The 25,031-nt window shown below is 41.6% G+C and overlaps 4 protein-coding genes across 4 annotated transcripts; 1 reads left to right on the top strand and 3 right to left on the bottom strand.

Annotated features, from left to right (window-relative positions):
- Positions 1 to 4,916: 4,916 nt before the first annotated feature.
- On the bottom strand, positions 4,917 to 6,470 carry LOC100822121 (zinc finger protein ZAT12). Its single transcript, XM_003568960.4, has one exon. The coding sequence runs from the start codon at positions 5,929 to 5,931 to the stop codon at positions 5,344 to 5,346; it is 588 nt and encodes a 195-aa protein (XP_003569008.1). The 5' UTR covers positions 5,932 to 6,470; the 3' UTR covers positions 4,917 to 5,343.
- Positions 6,471 to 10,852: 4,382 nt separating this feature from the next.
- Positions 10,853 to 11,857, bottom strand: LOC100837982 (DNA-binding protein HEXBP). The gene has a single exon (XM_024458832.1). The coding sequence runs from the start codon at positions 11,855 to 11,857 to the stop codon at positions 10,853 to 10,855; it is 1,005 nt and encodes a 334-aa protein (XP_024314600.1).
- A 688-nt stretch (positions 11,858 to 12,545) lies between these two features.
- LOC100837672 lies at positions 12,546 to 16,603 on the top strand. Its single transcript, XM_003566578.4, has 5 exons — positions 12,546 to 12,676; positions 13,145 to 13,252; positions 13,804 to 14,813; positions 14,927 to 14,984; positions 16,173 to 16,603. Exons 1-5 carry the CDS (start codon positions 12,641 to 12,643, stop codon positions 16,230 to 16,232), a joined length of 1,272 nt encoding a protein of 423 aa, XP_003566626.2. The 5' UTR covers positions 12,546 to 12,640; the 3' UTR covers positions 16,233 to 16,603.
- Positions 16,604 to 17,047: 444 nt separating this feature from the next.
- On the bottom strand, positions 17,048 to 24,645 carry LOC100821500 (glucose-6-phosphate isomerase, cytosolic). Its single transcript, XM_003568958.3, has 24 exons — positions 24,485 to 24,645; positions 24,281 to 24,354; positions 24,120 to 24,196; positions 23,950 to 24,031; positions 23,801 to 23,848; positions 23,371 to 23,526; positions 23,167 to 23,263; positions 23,017 to 23,059; positions 22,684 to 22,751; positions 22,490 to 22,574; positions 22,356 to 22,404; positions 22,072 to 22,144; positions 21,927 to 21,987; positions 20,817 to 20,883; positions 20,690 to 20,746; positions 20,541 to 20,594; positions 20,320 to 20,448; positions 18,892 to 18,955; positions 18,710 to 18,783; positions 18,572 to 18,625; positions 18,397 to 18,465; positions 17,761 to 17,850; positions 17,485 to 17,592; positions 17,048 to 17,345 (listed from the first exon to the last, which is right to left on the bottom strand). Exons 2-24 carry the CDS (start codon positions 24,329 to 24,331, stop codon positions 17,298 to 17,300), a joined length of 1,704 nt encoding a protein of 567 aa, XP_003569006.1. The 5' UTR covers positions 24,332 to 24,354; positions 24,485 to 24,645; the 3' UTR covers positions 17,048 to 17,297.
- Between the last annotated feature and the right edge of the window lie 386 nt (positions 24,646 to 25,031).

Raw genomic sequence — 25,031 nt, 5'->3', positions numbered from 1 at the left:
CTGAAGCGTTTCTTTCAAGGTGCCATGAAAAAAACCCTAATTATTTTGTGATGGATGTGATGGAAAACAGGGGGAAAAGGTGCTGTAACCAGGGAAGCTCTAGAAATGGATTACCTGCGCACAGTAGCAAAGGTAAAGATATCAAAGTATTAAATCATGCCGAAAGATGGATTATTTAATTCTGAGGGTTAAATTTTAGATCATGTTCACATATAGTTAACATTATCCAAGATGAACTGATCTGAAGCTCAGGAGTTTCTCATGCTTTTGGCAACTCGAGAAATTTATTTAGTACATGTGATAAAATTGTTCTCTCTCATGGTAAAATATAACTAGATTTTGAGTACTGCTGGTAGGTTGCACTGAAATACCTGATGTTTGTGGGTTTCGAACATTCTGATCTTTATGGGCCTGAGCCAGGGTGCAAGAAAGAGACGACCTAGAAGATGGGAGCACAAATTCGCAAGGAGAAGTTTTTTCCCATGGTGGAGATCGGTGTTATCTGTCAACTTTCCTGTCCAGATTAATCCCAAATGGGCAAAGAAAGCAACCTCAAAGGCAAAACCTCCTGTGGTTGGCACAATTCCTCAAGCAGTATGTAATCACAAACCCGGAATGCTGTGTGGTATGGCGGTTAATCACCAACCCAGAAGCCTATTTGGTACTGCGGTTAATCACCAACCCAGAAGCCTCTTTGGTACATCGGTTAATCATCAACGCAAAATGCTGTTGGGTACAGCACCAGATCATGAACCAAGAAGGCTATTTGCTGCAGCGGCATCGATGCTACTGAAAGTGTTAAAGAAGGCATGATCAGTAAAAAGGTATGATGTGAGTGCCCGTTTCCTAGTTCAAGTTTGTGAGCATGCGCAACATAAACACACATGTCGAATCTACAGCTGGCTTATACGGTTATACCAACCGATACTTGATCTTTACAAATTGTCGAATACCACAACAAAAACATACCAGCATCTACTGTTTTGATCTGACACTGTCCTTTACTAATGAACAATCCTTAAGCTTCAGAACATATCCTTCTTTTCCTTGGAGATCTTCAGTACCTATTCCTCTGCGTCCAGATGAATCTATTTCTTTGCTTTCAGATGTTTTTTTTTAAGAGAAAAGGCTGATTCCATTAGTGGAACCAACATGGTTCAGTGTTTTAGAGGTTCAACAGAAAAAAAAATGAAAAACTGACAGTACTACCGACTGCCAGCCAAATTCGAAACGACCATTACATCACAAGGAGCAAACCGAAGTGCTAAAAAAACAAGGACCAAACAGTCTAAGAACCAAGCCAGGCGGCACAACATCAGCTGGCAGCCAAACGCTTCATCACTCCCCAGCCATGCGATCTACCAAGCACATTAGTCACCATTGCTCGCAGTAATACAGCACATGTCTGCATCCTCCTCCGAGACTCAGGTTTCTGTAATGATGCCTAGTATTCCAACCAATAACATACAGAAAATACCAGGTTAGCTGGATCACCAAGACTTTTATTCTGAAAACAGAGTAGATTTCGTGCTTTCCAAATAGACCAACATACAACAAAAAGACCAATAGTAATACTATTGCACATCACAATGGGAAATCCACAAACCCAACTATACATGTTGTTCATGGAGGAAGGCCCTTTGCTGATCCCCAAAAACAGCACACCACCCTCCAAACGAATTTGGCTACAGGATATTCTAAGAATAAGTGGTCTACCGTTTCATCACAGCCACAGAAACCACAACCACTATGCCCTTTCCACCTCCTATGAAGCAAATTATCCCTAGTAAGAATACTATTTTTCGAAATTAACCACATGAAAACTTTTATCTTTAAAGGCCTTTAACTTTCAGTAATGCTTGAAGGGGAAATTAACTCTTTGAGTGACCAGAACATTGTAAAATGATTTAATAGAAAAAACCCCATTCTTCTCTAACAGCCACTTACTACCATCATGACCATCATTGCTTCCAGATGTTCCAACCAGCCAAAGACATAAGTTCCATGAAGGGTTTAAAAACCCCACCTCTGGCATGAGAAAGACGTTGGAGCGAAATTCCTGGAGTCCCCCAAGAGATGCCAAGGTTGAACCAACAGCGTGTACTGAAGGAACAGTTCAGGAACAGGTGATCGCGAGTCTCTCTACAGCCATTAGGGCAGAGGATGCAGCGAAGAAGGCCATCTCTGTTACAGTGCCTGCGGTCCATCATGTTTGTCTCTAGCGTCTAGAGCCAGCAGGACAGACAAAAGAAGCCCTTGATCTTGGGCGCGCATTTGCTCTTCAAATCCAAGAGAACCCACGGGAGGCTCTGCTGTGGGTAAAACAGTTTGCATAAGCCAACAGAATAACTTGTTGGAGATACTCTTGGCAGGCTTCCATGTTTGACTCCATGATGAAAGATATAACATCTCAATATTCCGATTGCACCCCAACAACCTACAAGCTTTGACTGAATAATTGCTCTCTGCTGAGTCAAGCAACAAGTTATTAATAACAATTGATAAGAGCAAGTTTTTCTTGATCAGCTTTCAAATGATGATGATAAGAGCAGACGCAACTTGCTCTGCTCTCTCCTTGCATACGTGCATTACTTGCTACAATATATAGCCAACATTAACAACTTGATTATTTATCAATACGTCACGCATCCGTGGATATATATTAAACAGATTTTGATCTCCTTCTTTCGAACCGATTAACTATAATAGATTTTGTGTCGATCTCAGCTTGAGCAGCTGCAGTTCTCTACGTATGGGTACCTACTATGGATATTATACGTGCAGCTGCAAGAAGAGTTGCACCGGAATTTGGCTTCTCCATCAGCACTTGTTTAGTGAAATCTTTAGTTCAAATTCAGACATGAAGACATGAAGATTCCATGGCTTTAGTAGCAAGTAATACTGATAAAATAAAGCATGCCAGCAGCTGGCCTGCTTTATCTTAGTCTCACCAAATCTTAACAGGAACACAGGACTATATAATGTGGAAGAAGACTCTTACAAGTTTTACCTTCTGTTTTTTAGTGTATATACATTTGGGATTATCGTAAGTAAAACTGTATCAATTTTGTAGAAGAAGAAAAAAGCAGCATATGCAGCACCAAATAAATGAAATATAAAAAATATTTGACAGTTGTCATAATGATACAAGTTTGGTGTTTTTTCTACAGGTCGGCTTGGCACTGTTAGCTTTGCAAAACGTTCTGAAAGTGCGTGGTGTCAGAATAATTTTTTCATGAAAAAATTAATAAATGTAATTTAACCAACCAGAGTAAATCACACGACAGTACATATTAGGCAAAGATTACAAGTTTCAGCTGATCAAAATCACTTTTGTGGCGTATCCGATGAAAACTCCGGTAAAACCGCTGTAGTTTTTTTTTTGAAAAAAAACATATGTTGGACAAGTGATGTTCTATATAAGATTTTAAGTTCAAACTCAGTTGTATCACCAGGGAAAAAAAATCAGCATAAATAGTGATTCTTCCCAATTGAGTATGGATTGGAAATTTGGACGTGGATGGAAAATCACACCACAAACACATTCCAATTTTTGAGTCCTTTAAAAATTGAAACATGATTTCTATGTGGCTGGTACCATTGGCGTTGCACTGCAAGGGTGGTTTTCACCTGATATTTCCACTCTTACTTATGTAGTCTAACTGTTTTTATTTTTTAAATAAAAGCTTTTATTGATTCAAGCTAACAACCGCATAAGAGTTTAACTGGTACAATGTCGACTATATATTTATATTTATGGAATAAAGTTTTGGTTCAATATATAAAAATAATTGCAATAGATTTTAGGTTCACAGTTCTGGCTACACCTATATGTGAGCGCACGCTCATGTTATTATAAAGTCTTTTTTTATGGGCTTATAGGCTGGCCATTTATGAGACAATCTTACATGGTAAAATTCATCGTCACCACATATTGATCTCTCAAAACTAGTCCCGGTACTAATTAGTCTGTTGGTTTGACAAAATTTACTAACCATTAAGAGAAAATTTCATATTTGCCACTGAAAATTTGCCCATATGTCCAAATGCCACTCAGAATTTCACCGTTCCAAATATACCACTCAAATTTTGCATGGAGTACAAATATGCCACTACCGTTAATTGACCGCTAGTTGACCGTTAAGTCAATTGTCAGTTTTTTCATATTGACCGAAATACCCATATGATAAATTATGATGAGTTTTAGTATACTCCCTCCATTTTTTAATATATGGCGTATAATTTTTTTAATTGTTTTCCGAATTATAAAGCGCGCACAGTTGCAGGCGTGGAGAAAAGCCATGCATGCTGTATGCAGCTTCCTTTGGTGGTCACATGCAGGTCCTCTTTTGCTAATTGCACAGGGCATCAAATTTTGCATGGCTGCATGCGATTCCAGCCCATGACATGCGGCAGTTAACATGCCTACTTGCGTTAATTTTCGCAAAAAAGTTTTACCGCCTTATACCAAAAGGGAGGGATAATTATTGTGTTGAGTCTATTATGAATTTTGTGATGTTAAATAAAATCAAGGATAGTGCTGCTGAAAATTCAGCATATTACTTGGGGGCAAAATTGTTTTTTCATCTCTTACTTAACGGTCGACTAACGGTAGTGGCATATTTAGAACAGAAATTTTTTGAGTGGCATTTAAGCAGATGGACAAATTTTCAGTGGCAAATATGGAATTATCTCTATTAATAGTTCTGAAGATAGGGATCATGCAAAACCATGACCTGTCTGTAAAAATTGTTTTGTCTAAACGGTCAAATTCGGCACCAACTGAACAACTAACCATAAGCTCCGAGCTCCATATATATTTAATCTAATTTCAAAATTAATTGTACAACCACTTGCTCAGAGAGGCAACAGGACATGAAAACACCAACTGAAAAAGTAACCACAAACGCCATACATACTGGAAAAAAGCTCCATATATAATTTACTTTGATTAATACATTACATCAAGCTACTCGACCAAAGGTTTTTTCATAATAATAACCGGAGAAATAATATCCGGAAAACCTGGGGTAATTAGCTTTGGTGAAAGTGAAAAAAAAAAGATTCTGGTGGCCCTCCATGCCACCAAATTAAGCACAATATCATCTCCAAGAGAAATGATACATGTATGTGCCATGATGCCATGCCTTTCATTAGGCACTCATCATCTCTACTGCTCCTACAAAATGTGGACTCATTTCTCCATCCATGAAAAAGTAGAAAGAGAGAATAAAAGGAAAAAGGAAGAGAAGAGAAAAGAAAATTACAAGTAGTACTGGCACATATGCAGAAGTATTGTACTGTCCGGCAAAAACCCGGCAATAGAGAGTGAGAGGAGAGATCCTAGTAGCCGACGCAGTCCACGGCCATGGTGCCGGTGTCCAGGAACTGGTGGAACGTGAGCTTGGCTGCGGCGGCCATGTCGCGGCCACACTCGCCGCCATCGGCGTCGCTGCCGCACCCGAAGTCACTGTCTTCGCCGCACGGTGGATGGTTCAGGTCGAGCCACACTAGCCCGCGCTTGACGCCGCCGTGATTCTTGAACGTCTTCGTCTCCGGCGCCGGCGGGGAAGTCGGCGGCGACGCCATGGCGGCGGCGCGGTGGCGGCGCATGTGGCCGCCGAGCGCCTGGCCGACGGCGAACTCGAGGCCGCAGACGGAGCAGCCGTGCAGCTTGGGCTTCGCGAGGTCGCCGCCGTCGCCGTCCAGCCGCGGCTTCTTGTGGCTCGCGCGGTGGCCGCCCAGCGCCTGGAACGACGGGAACACGCGGTCGCACGTCTTGCACACGAACGCGCGCTCTGCCGGCGCGCCCAGGGCGCGGTCACCACGCCCACACACCGGCATCGGCATCGGCATGGCCTGGCCACCCCGCGACGACACGAGCAGCAGCACGCGCGCCATCTCCTTCTCCTCGAACAATCTCTTCATCATCTCTCAAAATCGATCACACTCTCGAATTTCGATTTACTGCTACCGATCGATCAATCTCTGAACCCAATTGGTATCTCTGAATTCTAATCCAAGAAGAAGAGTTAGAAGAAGATGAAGAACAAGAAGATCAAACTACAGGTGTATTTATAGGGCCACACATATACACCGTATATATAATGATCCAGTACTAGCTAGGCTAGGCATTAGTGACGTTCGATCTAGTATAGTTTATGTCTCTTATTAAAAAACAAACAGAACCTGCCCCTAGAGGCTGACCAAAGAGCGAAGCAGCGGTGTCGAGTATTGCATCGATGCCGCTGCTACTCCACTCGGATGATGCAATTCAAGTGGGTCGAAGGCCAGCCGCTCGAGCGACGCGACGCGTCGTGGGGCTGATGAATCTATTTGATTACTAATGGGGGACTAGAATTGCAGCATGATGATGCACGTAGCTGTGCACACGGCGTCTTCAGTTCAGTTAAGCTAAAGACTAAAGAGGGAAGAGAGGTGTGGCGTGTGTGTTTATATTTTTGCAGGTTTGACTTTCTGTATCCTGGATCAGGTCAACTGTTCCTTCTGCACAGGCATGTCTTGCTTTGGAGAGACTAAACGTACCATGATAGCATTCTTTCAAATGAATAACACTTCATTTATCAAAGGAAAAATAAAATCGGCTGGGAATGAAAATACAGTATAAGATGAGATTGCTTTTGTACTGAATGTGGTGTTCACAAGCCACCATTGGAATATTCAGGACTGCTCCAGGATCAATGGTAGTATTTTTCTTGGTTTGAATAGTAATTACAAGCTGTGAATTTATGACATGATGCTTTGTGTCAATGAAGATCTCATTTTCTTTTCTTGGGTGCACTGTGGCCCACACTGAACTACTTGCAGGGTTCGCTTGTGTCCCATCAAGCTTGGTCATGGCTAGGCCAATCAATAAGGCAACCTGGAATGACAATTAAATTAACATCCCAACGATGATCCATGACGATTGCTTCCTTAATGATGAGTTTAACAAACGTCTCATGCATTCCCCAAATGACACATGGAACAGTATCGGATCTGCATCTCCTGCTAATTCTTTTTTTCGCGAGGGGCATCTAATCCCTTTTGCACTTACTTGCAGTGGCTCTTCCAGTGAAAAGTAGCCAGGCTAAAGAAACTATCAAGTAGTGTCATCTGAGTCTGAAAAACTAAACTAATCCAACTGCGTATGTATACTTAGCGGTGTTCGTCGATGATGTGTTGTCGGAGTTGCTTGCGTCCACGCTGCACTGGCTGATTGGACTGAACTGATCAATAATTGCTGCTTGCTATGTCAGCAACAGTTTTTTTCTTCTCATTACAACTTGTGTTAGCAGTGCCATTTCTTTTTGCTGTTTCATGGATCAGGATTCAGGAGTTCATGGCGTCTCAGATTGTTCCACACAGTGGAAGTGTTTGATGGGAATAAAATGGAATCTTGCCCCTATTCACATTTCAGAGAGAATAAAGCAAACCACTAGTCAATATTATATGATTTGGATCTTATCGAACTCTTCATTGTCTTACTAAACCTCTACAAAGAGTAATTAGCAACTTAAATGTATATTAAAGAGTCTTTGGGAAAACCATCATTCATATACATCTGGTCCTCGGTACTTGAGGTTCTTCAGATAAGTAGTAGTGCATGGATGATAGCATGCACATTTTTTGCATCTGTTCACTGCTTCTCATCATGCTGGATGCAATCACAGGGGTGAAAGAATATGCAAAGGCCAGTTGGCAAGGTAGCCCTTTGTGCACCCTGAAGCAACATAGTATCCCTCGGTGCCCGCGATACGCTTAAGTCAGTATTAAAAAAGGGAGCAATTATTCTCTGTTCACCAGCTGCCCAGTTGTTCTAAAAGATTCAGATGACTTGTTGAACACATATTTGCCAAGAAACAGAAATGGGCAATTTGCAGTTTGCTATAGATAAAGCTATTATTTACTTTCTGAAAATGATTGGTGCTAGGAGTTCTAGTAGCCCCAGCAACTTAATACCATTGGTTAGCGTTTATACCTAATAGTCAACATCACAGCACACAACATATTAACATAAGCAACTTTTGTGTCTCTCTCAAGTCTCAGTCTGACCTTGGAGCTAGCAATGCGTCTGCCGTTCCCCGCATAATTGTGCAAAGATAGAAGTTTGCTTCCCTTTCAGAATACATAACTAGACCAAGGCCGGCTATTTTTAGCATAATCGGTGAAAAGTAAAATTGAGTTCGCTTCTTGATTTACCTCAAGATTCAGAATAAGGTGCATCAAAGATCCAGAACTCCTATATCATCATGTCAAACCTATGCAGACTGTTTAATTTAAAGTGGCACGCAGCTTTGGTGCCCAATGCTTAGAGTTGCTTGTATTGACTTGCTTGCTGATTATATCTGATTTCTTAGTATCAAAGCAGAAGTTCTGATGCCTTTGCAATTGTTTTTTCCTCATTCGTGAAACATGCTGGGCCCAACATTAATCACTAAAGTATAAATTACCAAAACAATGTCAACCATCATCTCTGAAGGGGAAAAAACTAAAAGATGTAAGAGACGATTGAGGCGTCGAGCTGTTCTGGTTTTCTGCATCTATTTTCTGAATATACAGTTTGCTCTCGAACAGTTTGCTGACCACTGAATGCAGAGGAATCTTCTATGGAGAGGACACTACTTTAGATACTACTGATTTATTCAAAAGTTTAGCTACATAATATGATATTAGGCGCAGGCGTGCGTCATCGTGCTGTAACTGTGGTTTCAGATTTCGAAAAGGCAGTATCACTCCTTAATGATTCATGGGGGGCAGTATTAGCATCACCTTTTGCAACCCCATGCTACTTAGGAGCCAGAATCTTAATTTTATGAAGAAAAATAGATGAGGAATCAGGACAGCTACAAATAGTTTTCTTCATTGTTTTTTTTCCAAGTCTTGAAACTTGGAATGAGCTCACAAATCCGAAATCAGAGACCTGATATAAGCTAGGCATTAGTGTGTTGTTTACAACCCTAAGATCCTGTCTTTGATTCAGTTAGCTTGCCATGTTCTATCCACTTCTTGTATGTGGTCCAGTTCAAGTCTGCACCAAGTAAATCTAAATAGTCTTGTGGTTTAAGGCAACTGTGAATTGTATAATTAGGTTATAGTGCTGTGATGCAGCTAAGCATCAATATAGTTGCTTTATCCATTGAACAGAAAAAAAATTAGTTGATTAGCACAGCACAGAAGGGCAACAGAGATGAATGATTTGTTTCAGCAGATCATACAATAGTAGTAGATGCGTAGCAAACAAGGATACGAAAACTGATTACTGAAATTGTCGGACCTGGCTGGTACCGGCTACTGGAGGTAACTGGTCTTTTCTACAGAACAGAACAGAACAGTTTAAACTACCAATTTGAACTTAAGTTATGAATTTAGCCTGGTCTTAGCCTGTTAACATTCGTAATTGCTGTTCACTGTTCAGTTACTCCCTCCCATCCATATTAATTGTCTCAAATTTGCCCAAATATGGATTTATTATGCCTAAAGAGCGTCTAGATGCATGTAATATTTCGACAACTAATATGGATCGGAGGGAGTACAAAATGTCAAAATATTTTTTGGGTATGTTAAGGGAACTCAAGAAAGGAGCCTTCTCATTATATCAAAGGTAAAGATTTGAACTATAATATTTACGAGACTCCAAAAATCCCCACAGATAAAAAAAAACCCGTCTAACCACGAACAAATCGAAGGGGAATTCCTTTTTCGCTGGTAGATAAACAATGAAAAAAAACATCTCTCTCTCTCTCTCCGGTTTGACATTTTTTCCTTTGCATGAACAAGCTGTTGCTCTCATGAGTGACAAACTGGTTGAAAGAAACCTGCTTTTCAGAAAGAGTTGAGTCACTGTCAGAGAAAAGAACACCAGCGAGTTGCTGCGTTCATGCTGGAGATCACCCAGTTGAGAGAGAGAGAGAGAGAGAGAGAGAGAGAGCACTTTGCTTCTGCCTGAGTTTTAATAGCGTTTTGGTTGCCTTCTCCACGTAGGTCGCCACCAGAGTGATGCAGACTGCTCTGCCCTGAAACCCTAATCAAGTTGGGAGTATCGGCCTACTAAGTGCAATATAACCACACATGTCATCATGCAGCACTGAGCAAGTGGCTAGCAGTGGTGACTGAATCAGATGCTGGCGTCGCATTTAAGTTTAACTAACACGAATAATACATTGTTAATCGCCCATGCTTCTATTGGTCCTCCATACTGATGTCAGGTCAGGTGAAGACCACACTTACCGTGAAAACCATATTTATAAGTTTCAAAAATTCACAAACGGAAATGTCATATTTTGGAGAAGTGATGTTCTATAAACATGCAAAATTTATAGTACAAACTCAATTGCCTTGGGAGAATTGAAAAGATATATATAAACAAGTGGTGCCAAAGAGTGGAGGACCGCTATTCATGTCAAATTTGTATTTTCTCTAATGTCAAGCGTGATTGAGTTTGGACTTGAAATTTAGTTTACAATGAAGTCCATTTTCACCGGAGTATGATATAATCTTTTCTTTTCGATATATCTACATAAATAGAATGTCAGTAGAAGAAACACTTTCGTCCAAAAGCCAAGACATGCACAACTTTTAAGTGGTTGAGAGAAGGAAATTGCATTACGCCTGGTATAAATAAGCTGAAACGGGAGTACAGTGCAGCTAAAAATTCTGCATGATTGATGCAGCCAAAAATTGATGAGGATGAATAGAAGATACAACATGCGTCTACTGCATGCAAAATTGCTTTCTAAATGTTCATGATCATACTCTGTCCTATCGAGCAACCTCCTTCAGAGAAAAATACATCCTTTATGCGGTTCTAACGAATGGCACTGCCTTTCAAAAGGCAAATTATCTACCATGATCAGCTGGCCTGAGCAGCTGCCTTGTTAGGACATTCTGATGAGAGATGGCCAGCGATGCCACATTCATAACATGTACGTCTCTTCTTTTTCTTTGGAGGCGCCGGATTTGTGTCATCACTAGCCTTCTTTTCGTCTGAAATGGCTGGAGGTACTGTATTTGAGTCACCATTAGGTTTCGCTTCATTGGAATTGATCTGAGAATCTTTTTTGTTGGGGCACGCTGACGAGAGATGACCTGATATGCCACACTCGTAGCATTTCCTCCTCTTTGAAGGTGCTGAATTTGATCCATCAGCAGCTTTACTTTGCTCAAAAGCCATGGAAGGTGCAGACTTTGGTTCATCAACAGGCTGCATGTTGTTAGAAACAACCTCAGCAGCCTTTTTGTTCGGGCAAGCAGACGAAAGATGGCCAGGAATGCCACATTCATAGCATGTCCGCCTCTTCTTCGACGCTGATGTAGTCGAGTCAATATTAGCCTTCTTTTCATCAGTTACAACTACAGAAGCCTTTCTGTTGGGGCAAGCTGACGATAGATGACCAGGAACGCCACATTCATAACATGTGCGCCTCTTCTTCGACGGTGCTTCGGCTGAATCTGTAGCAGCCATTGTTTCAGTAGACATGTCTTCAGAAGGCTTCTTATTAGGGCAAGCAAAAGAGAGATGGCCAGGAGTGCCACATTCAAAACATGTACGGATCTTATTCTTTGATGAATCTGAGTTTGCATTGTCATTTGGTTTCTGGCTTTCTTTCCTGGGAACAGCGCATCTGATTCTGACTGGCCTCCCCTTAATCACGTTCTGGTCAAGCTTCATAGCAACAGCAAGAGATGTGCCATCAGAAAAATCAACATGTGCAAAGCCTTTGAAATCACCTGTCTCCTTGTCGGTTCCAAATCGGATGGATGAGATCTTGCAATCAGAAAAAAACTTCCTCAGGTCAACCTCTGTTATGTCCCAAGCTAGGTTTCCAACATATATCCTATTGTATCCCTCTATCATCTTCGGTGCAAAATCTTCCTTCTCATGGTTAGATTTGACTTTTTCACGGTTAGCTTTGTAGGGCTGGACTTTCAAAAAGAATCCTCCCCTGTGATGGTTAATAAAAATGCTATATATCACTTCTGAATTACAATTGAAACAAAGGGGTAAAATTAAGGAGATGCGCTTACATATCTGCCCCATCAAGAGCCAATGCCCTTTGCGCGGCAGCATCAGTCTGCACAAGAAAACTCAGTCAGGCTCCAACCTCCAAACAGTGACGATGGACGAAAAGCATGCTGCTGATGAGCCATGTGAATGACTTATGATAACAGATTAAGAGCATCTTCTACTGGTACAAATTGACTCCGATGGATTACATACAATTAAATGGTAGATAAAAGCTTTGCTCAAAAGTACCACAAAATGCAAGGCTACACACCACCAGTTACCATCAAGACCATAAAGAAATGACATAGAGAGGGTTTGAACATTAAACCTACAATTTCTACACATGAATGGCTAAAAAGTCAGGTCACCATATCTAATGCAATTGGTTGAATCAAACACCAGTGCTATTAAACTTTGCACATTCAGTACACTAACAGAATGTCTTAGGTTGTTCAATATGCTTGTGAATTTAACATCACTGCAAGTGAATATGTTTCTAAGCTGACCTTGAATGTGAGAATGGCAATACCCCTGAATTTCCCGCTCTCAGGAAAAGTCATGCAATCCAGGGCAGTTATACTGCCACATCCTTCAAAGAAACTTCTAATGTCATCCTCAGATGAATAGTATGGGATGCCACCAACATACACCTTCTTTATACTTTGCTCACTGAAACAAGGGAGCAAAATATTAAACAAAAAAATTATGTCCACAAGGCAAACATCCTACAAGAAGTTAATCTCCACCCTGTAAACCACACTCCTTATCAATTCGATGAAATTACCATATCACTTCACAAAGAAACATTGCAGACAGTTTCCTTTGCAAGAACAGAACTGTCGATTTGCCACAACTATTTCAGATGATTGATCAATATCTTATCTATTGTAGAATTATAGCTATATGAGTTAACAGCAAAGCTAGAGTCTAGGTCCGTGTAACTCCTAAGTTTGCTAATCGCCATCCTGCTATACTGTTCAAAGTCACCATATGTTACGATAGTATCTCACTATTTACGGAAACAGAGTCTTGTCCTAAACACCTTTATTCCTGGTATCTTCACACCTTATCTAACAAGAAAGAAGGTATTCTAAATTTCTAATACCACAGCATCTATCTTTTAAAGTATTAACTCACCGATCTTCCGACACAATTGGATTGTCAGACCCAACTCCCTGGCCTGTCACTTCTGACTTATTTTTGTTCTCATCTCCTTCCACCTTTGTGATGTTTAGAATCTGTTCACTGAAACAGGGGGAAAACATTACACAGCGCATGTCAATACAAATATCACACAGCTAAACAGCACCACCTCACGCCTCATCAACACTCCACTCAAGAGCAATCAAATGCACCGTCATTACTTCAATGAAAATACCAGCAGAAAGCAATCAAATCAGCCCCGCCTGACGTAAATAAATAAAGATATAACTAACTTCCACAAAGGCAGACATAAATAAGTGATTTACCCCAGATCACAACCAAACAAGATAGTCAGACAATATATGTACTATAGTATTACGGGACTAATTACGGGCGGCAAAGCTAAACAATCTAAACCCCTCTATAGACCCTTGCAATGATTCATCACTTATACCACCACTATACGGCTATTCCGAGCTCAGATCACACTGTACCAACATGCTACGAAACTAACTCTGATTTTCTCTTCACATCAACAGCATTTTAACATCGACAATTTAACATTTTTTCTTATTCCCACGGCATGAATCTAACAAGAAATGAGGTATCTATTCTAGCACAAAAGCCACCAATCTGTAGAAGCCTTAACTCACCTATCTTCCGACACGGCAGGATCAGCGGCGGCCACTTCAAGCTTCTGCTTCTCCGCGGCCTCCGCCTCCAGCAACCTCCTCACCCTCCTCTTCTCCTTCTTCTCCTTCCTCCTCTCCTCCCTCCGCCGCTCCACCTCCGCCTGCAGCGCCAGGGCCGCCGCGTCCACCTCCGGCTCCTCCACCGCCTGCTTCTCCAAGTCCTCCTCTTCCACCACCACCACCTCCTCCGCCTCCCCCTCTACATTCTTATCCAATTCCTCCTCTTCCGCCGCCGGCGCGGGCGGCGGCTCCTCCGGAGACGGCTTCTTCGGCCGCTTCGGGCGGGGCCGCTTGGAGGACACGAGCCGCACCTTTATGTTCTGCGCCTCCGCGTCATCCCCCGGCTCGGCCTCGCCGCCGGGGGGAACGAGCGTGCGCAGCTTCTGCTTCAGCTTCTTCCGCGCGAGCACCATGGCTGCTGCTTCTTCTCGCGGGGCGGCGGCGGCGGCTGCTGAGAGGTTTCGCTCGAGAGAGAAGAAGAGGCAGAAACCTCAGAGCCAGAGACGTCAAGGTTTACATTGGGCCGGCCTGATATGGGCTCATATAAGCCTTCTATCCGAGATCCGACATGTGGATAAGCCCATTATAGCCCGGCCCAGTACGGCCCAATGGGTAGGTCTTCTCTTCTCTGCCCTAGCCCCGCCTACGTCGAGCGGCAGAAGTGTTTTGGAGAAGATGGCCGGGAAGGCTGCGGCGGCGAAGGCGGCGGCGGCGACGGCGGCGAAGTGGGCGGAGGCCAAGGGGTACCCGTGGAAGGACAAGCTGGCCAAGTACAAAGGGGAGCTGAGCAAAGGGGTGTGGGGTTACTGGGAGCTGGGCGCGTGGAAGCCGCTGGGCATCAGCGGCCGGCAGCGCGCGCGACTCCGCAAGGAGGTGCTCCTCGCCGGCGAGGAATGGTCCTACGACGCCCCCCGCGGCGAGATGCGCACCAAGCGCAAGGGCCACAAGGTCGACCGCATCGCCGCCGAGAAGTAAGCAGCCCGCCCGCGCCCATTCCTTGGCTCCTCCCTTCTCCTTGGGATTTGGTTTGGTTTTGTCTTCTCGATGCTGAATTGATGGGGGTTTGGTTTGGTTTTTTGTTCAGGCGTGCGAATACTGTTGAGCTGATGAAGAAGATGCCCCAGATGCTCCTCGACTACAAGGTTCGTCTCCCAGTCTCATCTTTGTGATTCCTGTTGGTTGTTGCTTCCATTCCCTGCATACTGCATTGATACTAGTAATCCTTGTGTACAGCCATTACCAGTTAAGGTGATCCTTGTATATAACCATGCCATTTCATGTAATCCTTGTATACAATCATGTACTATTCCCAGCTGATATCAGTACCTTGGCTGTGATGTTTTTTAATTTTGAGTGTTGTTGCTCAGACATGATACTGAACATACATTTTCCGGTTCGATCACACGAATAGCTTCGCAATGCACATCTCATCTAACTGCAGCACAGCGGAAGAAAATCAACCAGATGCTGTTGTCAGATAATGGAAAAACATGTAGTGTTGCAACCCAGGAAATATTTTTTGCTTAGTCGGTTGAGCATGGCCAAAACTGGAGTCTTGCACACTGCGGCGCACCTTGCATTGATATGACACGAGAATTAATGGCAGAAGGGATTTCAATCCTCCTAGTGTTAAAATCTACCTCTGGTAGTCCCTATTTCTCCCAAATGCATCTTATATAAGCATGAGGTACTCAGGCCCTGTTTGTTTGGGCTTCTGCTTCAGCTTTTGGTGCTTCTAGCTCTCTAAAAAGCACTTCTCCTGTTTACGCATGAAGTTGAGAAGTGCTTTTTAGAGGGCTAGAAGCAGCAAAAGCTGGAGAAGAAGCCCAAACAAACAGGGCCTTAGTCTGCATCTGGGCCTTGCAGATGCAGGCTTTAATTGCTGGCATACCATTCAAATCAGTTCCCCTCAAAAAAAAAAACCATTCAAATCAGTGCAGTTTAGCATTAAAGACTTGAGTACAAGCTTCATCTCTAAAGAGAGAAAAATACTGGTCTTGTTTTTTTTAGGGGAAATACCGGTCTTGTAGGTTTAGAATAGTTTGCACTGTAGATTTTGTGCAACAATGTGTAAAGCCCAATAAGCCCGCGCAAGATAAGAGCAAACTATTCCAGTCAGGCACTCAGGCCAAGTATGGTGATGGAGCATTCGAAATAATGATCTCCGCTGGCTTTGGTTACTGAAGTGTTGCATACCTTGTATATTTTAAAACAAACTGATGTGATTATTCTATGTTGATGATTAGTAACTGGATGGAACAGTGGTATAACATGAAAGGAAACATCTGACTGGTTCTTCTTTGTCTGTGCTTGAATTGCTATTTCTTCAGAAACGTAGGTGGGAGAAAAAGATGAAAGAGGAGGAGGCTGCAGCGGCAAAGTCTACGTAGGGTACTGGCATGTTGTCGACTACTGTCTGGAGTGGCGTCTGCGAAGGAACTGCCCTATTGCAAAATACCCTGCCTTTCCTCAAACCAGTCTCCCTTTTAGTTTGCGGAGGTCAAGCTGTTGATTCAGTGCGTTGTTGACTTGTTGCTCTTCCTGAATAAAGCTTAAAAGAAATTTCGTGTAGTAGGTTCATAATGTTGCTGGATTGCGAGATCTGAGATCTCCCTGGATGTTTATCATCTCCCCTGCAACCTACACTTTGTAATGCAGATTTCTTATTATGTACCCCTGGTTCCCAAAATTTTGTTCACCGATTCTATCAAGGTCCAACCAGTTTAAACAGATTTATCGGTACGATTGTTAAATCATTTCATTTACAATTGCCAATTGCCGGTGCAGATTGTTTTCTTTTTTGCATTTAGTTGCAGAAGAATGAATGAATCGAGTAAAACAAACCTTGACACTGGCATCCCTAAAAAAAACCTTGCAGTGACAGGAGTGTACAGAATAATCCATCACGTAAGGCACTTGCTGGTTGCTGTCAGCTGCTGTTCCTCCAGCAGCTTCATGTCATCTGAATCCAATGTTCAGGTACTAAGAGCGAGCAGGGGAAATAGTTTGGGTTGGAACACACAACCCTAGAAGCACCAGGGAATGAGACCGCATGTTCAAGTGTCTTGGTCTTCATGTCAGCGACCATCACCGTTTTCGCAGCTCACCTTGGAGGCGATGTAGACAACATCTTCGCCAGTCTAATCATTATGGGGTAAGACCTATAAAAATTCTTCAGCCCGGGCTCAGGCAGGAAGGCAGCATAGTGGGAAAAACCATCTTTCTGACTTCATTACTGTCACTGCAGACCAACTTACATTAAAGTTATTTTACCTCACTGTCAAGGGTCACCAATTTATTTCATTACCATGATAATTCATGTGCCGTTCCCCAGGTTGGAGTAAAGAAAAACTTGAAAATTACACTACAACCAAACTGGTTGTAACTCAAGAAAAAGAAGAGGAAAACTTGTCAAACTCAGACGAGCCAGCCAAAACATCCATCGCAGCCTCAGTTTACACTTTTGGCAGCACCGTAGTGTTGTATGGGGTCGATGGCTCAACCTACAAAAAGAATAAATAAGCTCCAGTGCGACGACTAATAGATCCCTAGGAATAGGATGAAGACCATTTATATTTATAATCTTATCAGAATTTGGAAAAACTAACTGATGAAAAATAGTAGACTAGCAAAAGGGCGTACCGCAAGAAACCGTGCCAGCAAACCTGCGCTGCTGGGGTTGAAGCCCTCGACTGGCTTTTTCTCCATGCGGGATGCATGCAGCTGTTTCCTCACTTGAGAAGCCAGTGACTGAGACATCAAATTTCATAGATAAATAACATCAAGTTTAGGTGGAAAAGAAACAAGATAAAAACATATGAGTAGGCTGACAAACAAGGAATGTGAACACAAATACGTCTTCGTTTCTGAATGAAAAATAAAATTATTGGACAGCCTAATAATACATCAAGCACAGACCTTGCCGAGCTCCACTCCCCACTGGTCAAATGAGTTGATTCCCCAGATGAAACCCTGAACTGCAATCCGGTGCTCGTAGATGGCTAAAAGCTGAAAGGTACACAAGTACGTTTACAGAAAGCACTGACAAGCAAATTTTGACAGCATAATACGATCTTGGAGAAGGCAAATGAAAGAAGAGGCTATGCATAAGGAGATGATTGCTGATCAAGAGATACGGGCTTCACGAGGGTAAAAAATACTTCATCCAGGACGACATGATCAGAAGCAAGAACAGATTTTTGTGAGCTTCAGCAGTACCATGCATGTTTGCCAGCAAAATGAGGCTAACATACCAGCTCATCTCAATTTTGCTGTCTTAAGATACAGAATATTTAACCATGGCAAGAAACCAGTATAACATTATGTTTTTGGTTGACACTGTCATGATCAAAATATTCAACTGGTACAATGCTCAGGTAAAATAGAACATAAATAATGCACATTCCATTTTCTTAAATGATGCATGATTTACACCTCTCTTTTTTCACCCAGAAAACAGTAGGAGAACATGATTTACACCTCATACAACAAAATTCAGAATCTTTCTGGTGAAAAAGAAACATGAAATGAGTCTACACATTGCAGTCGGCATACCTGTCCAATCTCATAGGCAGATAACGAGGACAACAAGAAACTCAGTGATGGCCGGTTGCCCTGAAAGGTCTGTTAAAGAATAAAGGGACAGAAGATTGCCTAGTCAGAGAGGCTTCATTTATGGTGACAGAATACATTGGAATAAACAAACAAGAAATAAGTGAACCATTATCACCTTGTGAGGGATAAGATTCTCGGGAACTTTCTCACTATGCAATTGTTCAGGAGTCTGAAAAGATGAAGTAGACTCTAGTAAGGAACAGAGAAAGTTCATGAAACACATCTGAATACAAAATATTGTTGAGCTATTTACTTTTCCATAAGCAAGTGCGTCAGGCTGGGCAAAGAAATTGGACATCAGCTCATCATGATTGCTAACAGTTTCCCCTGAGAAAGATGTATCATGGAAGTGTTTGAAAGGGCAATTGAAAAAACATGAGCCTAACAGGCTGAATCTTATGTTATTAACTGCCAAAGAGATATTCAGTGCGATACCTTTCAAGTAAACAGGCTGCTGGCTTTTTATGACGCCAATAAAATCACAAGGGATAACTCTTCCCTGTTAGTCAATGTACTACCATTGTCAGCAAAGGTGCAAATTCATTGAACCATATGGTTATTATGTCACATACAGTAATCAAGTATCCAAGAAGAGATGTAAAGGGTGCCAAAATTGTATCATGCGATAGTAATAGAAACGGAACGACAGCTCGGTTTTAATAATGGGTTAATTGGATCTATGCCACTCTCTATTTCACCGGTTGTTGATATGCCATTACAAAAACTTGACTTGGAAAAATGCTACTCTAACTTTTTTATACCTCTATTCATGCCATTTTCTCCAATACCAGCACGTATACTGTCTAGTACGTATAGACATAGCTCTATACGAACAATTTTTTTACCATCCAAAGTCAAACCGTTTTATTCCTCTTATTCCCCACGCGTTCCTCATATCCCGTCCCCAACGGTGGACTCATATTACTGTTTTTTATTTTCTGTAATTTTTATAAATTTTTCTGAGAATATTAAATTTTGGGCCAAATTTGAATTTTTTTTAACCTTTATGGCGCCTGGAAGACTCGAACGTACTGGTGAACATTGTAAATAGGAGTATTATGTTAAATATTGTTGTACAAACTGAATACATGTATTTTATGAACACTTATTGGTCTTAAGTGGACAGAATGACATTGATAGAGGTATAAGAAAGTTAGAGTGGCATTTCTCCAAGTCAAGTTTTTGTAATGGCATATCTCCAACCGGTGAAATAGAGAGTGGCATAGATCCAATTAACCCAATAATTAAATGGGGTGCTCCTGAATGGCTGCTAAAAAATGTTAATAGAATGACGAACAACGTAACTAAGAATATCGCAATCAAGAAAGCAAGAACAGTTCTGCATGACATCAAAGTATCATCAGGGCTTCAACACTCCGAGCATATGAAATTCCTTCCATAGGAAATTATCAAGGTTTGCATACTTGAACTGTTCGCCCCTTAACCATAACGTTCATGACCTCCAGAATACTTGTGTCATCCACATCTCATTATACACTTTAATTGACGAGCTAAATGCATTGTTGCTATGGAATTAAAAGTATGTATTGCATGACTTATTTAAATGCATGTGCCCTCACATTCACCAAAAAAATTCTTTATCAAAAAATATCATCAATGTTGTGTTAAATAACAATTATCTCAAACTATAAGTCAAATCAACTAGGAGTATAATTCAAAGATCATGCTACGTATATCTGCCACATAGAATTGGTGGCAATTATTGTGATTTGCAAGCAGTCAAGGGAGTAGTAGAGTGAACAGACAACCACTAACTCAGATCTTTATAATAGTAGAGATAAAGATATACAAAACACAACAGCACTCCGTAAGATAACTAGAGGAATAAGAAAATATTATTACCTGATGGATTAATTGATAGAAGCTGTGTTGTCCGTTTGTTCCAGGTTCCCCAAAATCAATTTCACCAGCCTCGAAGGGAAGCCGAACGCCATCAATGGAGACACCCTTTCCATTACTCTCCATGCTAAGCTTTACAACATAACGAACATATGTTATATAAAGAAATTATGAGAAGAGAATCTCCAAGTTGACAGCTGTAAAAAGGAAAGCTAGTAATGTACCTGTTGAATATGCGGTGCAAGCTTCTCAAGTGCTTGTGAATACGGTAATATTGCCTAGAAAAAATATTATAGAAAATGAAGTACTCAAATGGAGAACTAGGTAAAATCCATAACTGGAAATAACAAGGCAATGGAACAGAGTTGCTCACTCTAGCCGGATATCCAAGAAATGAAACATTCCACACACTCAGCAAACCAAGGAGTACCTAATCAGAAATGATAGACCCTGTTACAAGAATGGTCAACATCAATAATCCATAAAAAATACTCGCTTACAGGTATATTTTTCTCAAATGAAGATGTGTGGAAGTGGTTGTCAATGCTGGAAGCACCCTCCAAGAATCTTCAAACAGAAAAATGCCAAAACAGAATCAGTGATCATCTCTATTTACTGTGAAATGGACTTTGTAAGAATTTGGCATTAAAAGTAACAATCTGACACTAAACAAAGTTGAACACAAATTGTTGGACCTTTGAGACATTTAATAACCTATTTACTTAGACCAGGTTTGAAGTTTAGAGCGACTTGGTGCATCCTATAAATTACATAAAAAAATGAGGGGCGTCAGCATTCTAACATTAAGTGGGCACATAGTTTTATGCTAGCTGGAATCCAGGATAAGTTGTCCCAGAGTCAAAACCAACTAATATGTGTTTATCTTGGAGGCTTGAGTACTACATTGAACTACAAGAACTCCAACCTATAGATACTCATTATTCCATTATGTGTGCTAGCAGAATTTAACAACCCTGCCTTTTTTACTCGTGATAAACTCCAAAGGAAAATCACATCCTACACAAATTTTCACTACAGTTGCGTTAATTAAATTGGCGGACAAAAAGGGATCAGGTACAGTTCTTGAGCTTTTGTATCAAAGCTTCCTGCATATGTTTTTATACTCATAATGCTTGATCAATGGTGATGAATGCAGTTGTGCAGTATCCTTTCTTAAAGCACTTGTCACTCAATAATGCATATATAGTTTTTTTCCTTGTTCTTTTCTTTCTTTTTCTTTCTTTTTTCGAGTCCCCTTGGGCCTCCTTTGTTGCCTGCTTGTACTCGCGCTTCTTGTGCCTTCTTCTTAATGAAAAAGACACGCCGCTCGGCATGTTCGAGAAAAAAATAATGCATATATAAACTACTTGCTCTAATCTGAAACAGCAAAGGGCATCCTGATCTAAACAGAGGTCCTTTAAGGGGAGCTTTGTTTAGTCTCAAGAAAAAGCGTTAAAATTGTGCATTAGAGATTTAGAATCTATTATCTTAAAAATTACGAATGGGTTGACCAAATTTAGGCAATGACACCACGGTTGTGACACATGCACTGCCTATTGCCGAAACATGAAATTCACTTCAGGGTGTAAATATAGGTTCAGATAACATACTTCTGAACAATTGGAAATCCATACTGAAGAGACAAGGGCAGAACACCAACAGCACTGCAAACTGCAACATTTGACTAGAGTTATTATTCAAAAATCAAAATATAAGATAAATTAGTATCTTTTAATAAAGAAATAGAGTTGGTACCACTATAGCGACCGCCAACCCAGTCCCAAAATGCAAAAGCATTGTTGGGGTCGATTCCAAACTCCTTCACAAGCTATATCAACAGAAAGAGGTACAGTTTAAAATTTATCACATTAGAATCACAGTTCTTGAGGAATAATAAGGCATTAGAAACGTTCTGACAAATTAGCCAAACATGTTACAATTAAACATGCAAAATATATAATAATATAGATGATGAAACTTCAGATGGGAACAACGTTTCATGTGAAATTTGGCTGAAAAGCTAAAACGTTAAAAAGTACCTTAAGATTGGTACTGACAGCAATCATGTGTTTGGAAACAGCCTGAGGTCTGAATCAGCAAAATTTACATAAATCACTCGACAGTAAATACTCCATAGCAGACAAAAGATGTTTAAGGTATTAAACAGACTAACCCAAGAGAAGAAACGATCCACTCCTTAAGAGTTCGAGCATTTAACATTGTTTCGGCTGTCGTGAAGGTCTTTGAGACAACCACAACTGCATGTTTGTTCGATGAGAACAATTAAAAGCTCTGATGATATCTGTAGACTCAGAGAGTGCATCTGCGCTGATAGTTTAAGAATGGAGGGTGAAACGTGATGCTTACCGAGAGTTGTTTCAGGATCTAAATCCTTGATGCTTCGTGCAACATCAACTGGATCAACATTTGCAAGACTACAGCATAATCGAAATTGACCATACATTACTAGATGAAGAGCATATTGATTGCATGAATGAAACAAAAAGTCAAGAACATAGCCACTCAATCGCAATGTGCAACAAGGCACTATAAATACTGCATGAATGGTACAGAAAAAAAATCAAAAAGATACACTCGATCACATTCTAATTCTTTGAGCAACTAAACAAGTGTCCACACAATGGCTACAACAGGTGCAGGCAAAAGAAATACAGAAACATGGCCCAACTACACACTTACAATCTCAGTTGCCGTCCTTTGGCAGATTCTGCTGCTTCCGGATCTGAAAATTAGTAACATTTTCATGACATATCAGATCAAAACATCGCAGAAAATAATTTCAGTTTAGAAATACTAGGAAACAGAGGAATGGATAACAAACTTGTTTACCAGTTTGGAGGGCAGTATGCACAAATAGAGGCCCAAGGAAGCTACCACCTATCCCAACTGAGACAACATTCGTCAATGCTTTTCCAGTTGCCCCAACCTGTGGTTCAAGAAGTAACAGTAATTAACTTTACTGTTTCTGCAACATATGCTGGGTGAAGAAATTGTTTCGATTCCCTCAAAAAGGAAATTGTTTCGAATTTTTACCCATGATCCACTTCTAAAAGTTTCTGAAAAGTGCTTGATTTTATCTTTAACACTCCAAACTTCAGGGACAACATTCACCCCATCACTGTTAATGACTGCATCTCTTGGAGCCCTCAGAGCCACGTGGAGCACTGATCTGTTCTCCGTAGTATTTATCTAGCAAAACAAATTTAGTCAACAAAGACATCTATTACATCAACTTTAAGTGATATTTGATGAACTGGACAGCTTAAAAGATAGAAGTTGTGAGATCTCGTAATTGCTACCCAAAATTTAGATCTGTCAAGATTCAGTATAAAATTAATTGCATGCAAGTTTAATTTAAGAATGCAATGTTCCAATGTAAGATACATTTACATAAAGCAAGTAGATACTGAATAAGCATATGTGACGGAACAACTGAACAACGGTTGCAGAGCACGACACCTACCTTTTCACCTTTAAACATCTTCTCAATCTTCTCCTTGAGCTTTGCGGCCTACAACAAGTCGAGCACGTCTCAAATTACTACAAACGAGCATACATACATACATTACTCCCTGCCTGCAAAAGGAAACTGAAATATGAAAGATGCGACACCTCTGCCAATTTGAACAGCTTGTCCATCGTCTCAACGGTACCCTGCTGCCTCGAGTAATCCAGGAAGATCCCTTCGAACTCACTGCCAACCAACCATAACCGGCTGAGGTAAGCAGTCACACGCATGGACATCGCAAAGAGAAGAGAAAAACAGAAGCAGCCGGCCTTACGCTGTCATTGCCTTGCAGCGGCCGGCGTCCGTCATGAGATCGCGCAGGTGCGTCTTCTGGATCGCGCCGACGTGTGCCTGCGGTCACGAAACACACCCACACACCACGGTGAGAGAGCCTGCCTGGCAACATAATCAAAAGTATACAACGAATCGACGGACCTGGAGGGCCTTCCACTGCTCGGTGTCGCATATGAGCGCCGGCGACGCCATGGATGGATGCCGCAGCGGCGGACCTGGAGAAGTTGGAAACAAACCGATCGATCAAAAATAAATAAATAAAAATAGTAGAAAAACACCGTGGATTGGAGAGGAAGAAAGAAATAAGGGGAGGATTTTGGACCGCAGCGAAGCGGAGACGGGTACCTGACGGGGGTGGGGTGGGGATGGAGCTCGCCGCGGTTGCTGCCGGAGGACGGCGGGGCGGATGGATCGGCGATGGGAGAGAAGGAAGGGGATGGAAACCGGGAGAAGCAGCGGTGGGCCGGTGGCCGGGGGAGGTGTCTCTAGTTCTGGGGAAGGGGGTCTTGTTGTCCGTGCCTTATTTGCAAGGGAGGGGGCCACCTGCCAGGAAATGGCTGGTCATCGCTCGTTGAAAAAGAAAAATAGCCGGATTTTGCTTTCGGTATTTTTAAATTAGCTAAAACCTGGGGGCTGCTGCTTTTTTTCAAAAAAGAAGAGAGAGGAGGAAAATACCATGGGCTGCTACTTGGAAAAAGAAAACAATAGGCTGCTAGCACCCACCTATTTTGTTTTGAGGTGCCACGGTGGGTTTTGACAGACGGAACTTTGCATTAGTTTTCTTGTGTTTCTACGATCCTTGTCTACACAGAAAAAATCTCTTGTGTTTCCTTTTCTTTTTCAAGTTATCTCTAGAGGAAATGAACAAAAACATCTTGTGCCATGACAAGCG

The sequence above is a fragment of the Brachypodium distachyon genome, chromosome 2, assembly GCF_000005505.3.
Source record: "Brachypodium distachyon strain Bd21 chromosome 2, Brachypodium_distachyon_v3.0, whole genome shotgun sequence".
NCBI lineage: Eukaryota > Viridiplantae > Streptophyta > Magnoliopsida > Poales > Poaceae > Brachypodium > Brachypodium distachyon.
This window is presented reverse-complemented; position numbering and strand designations above follow the sequence as displayed.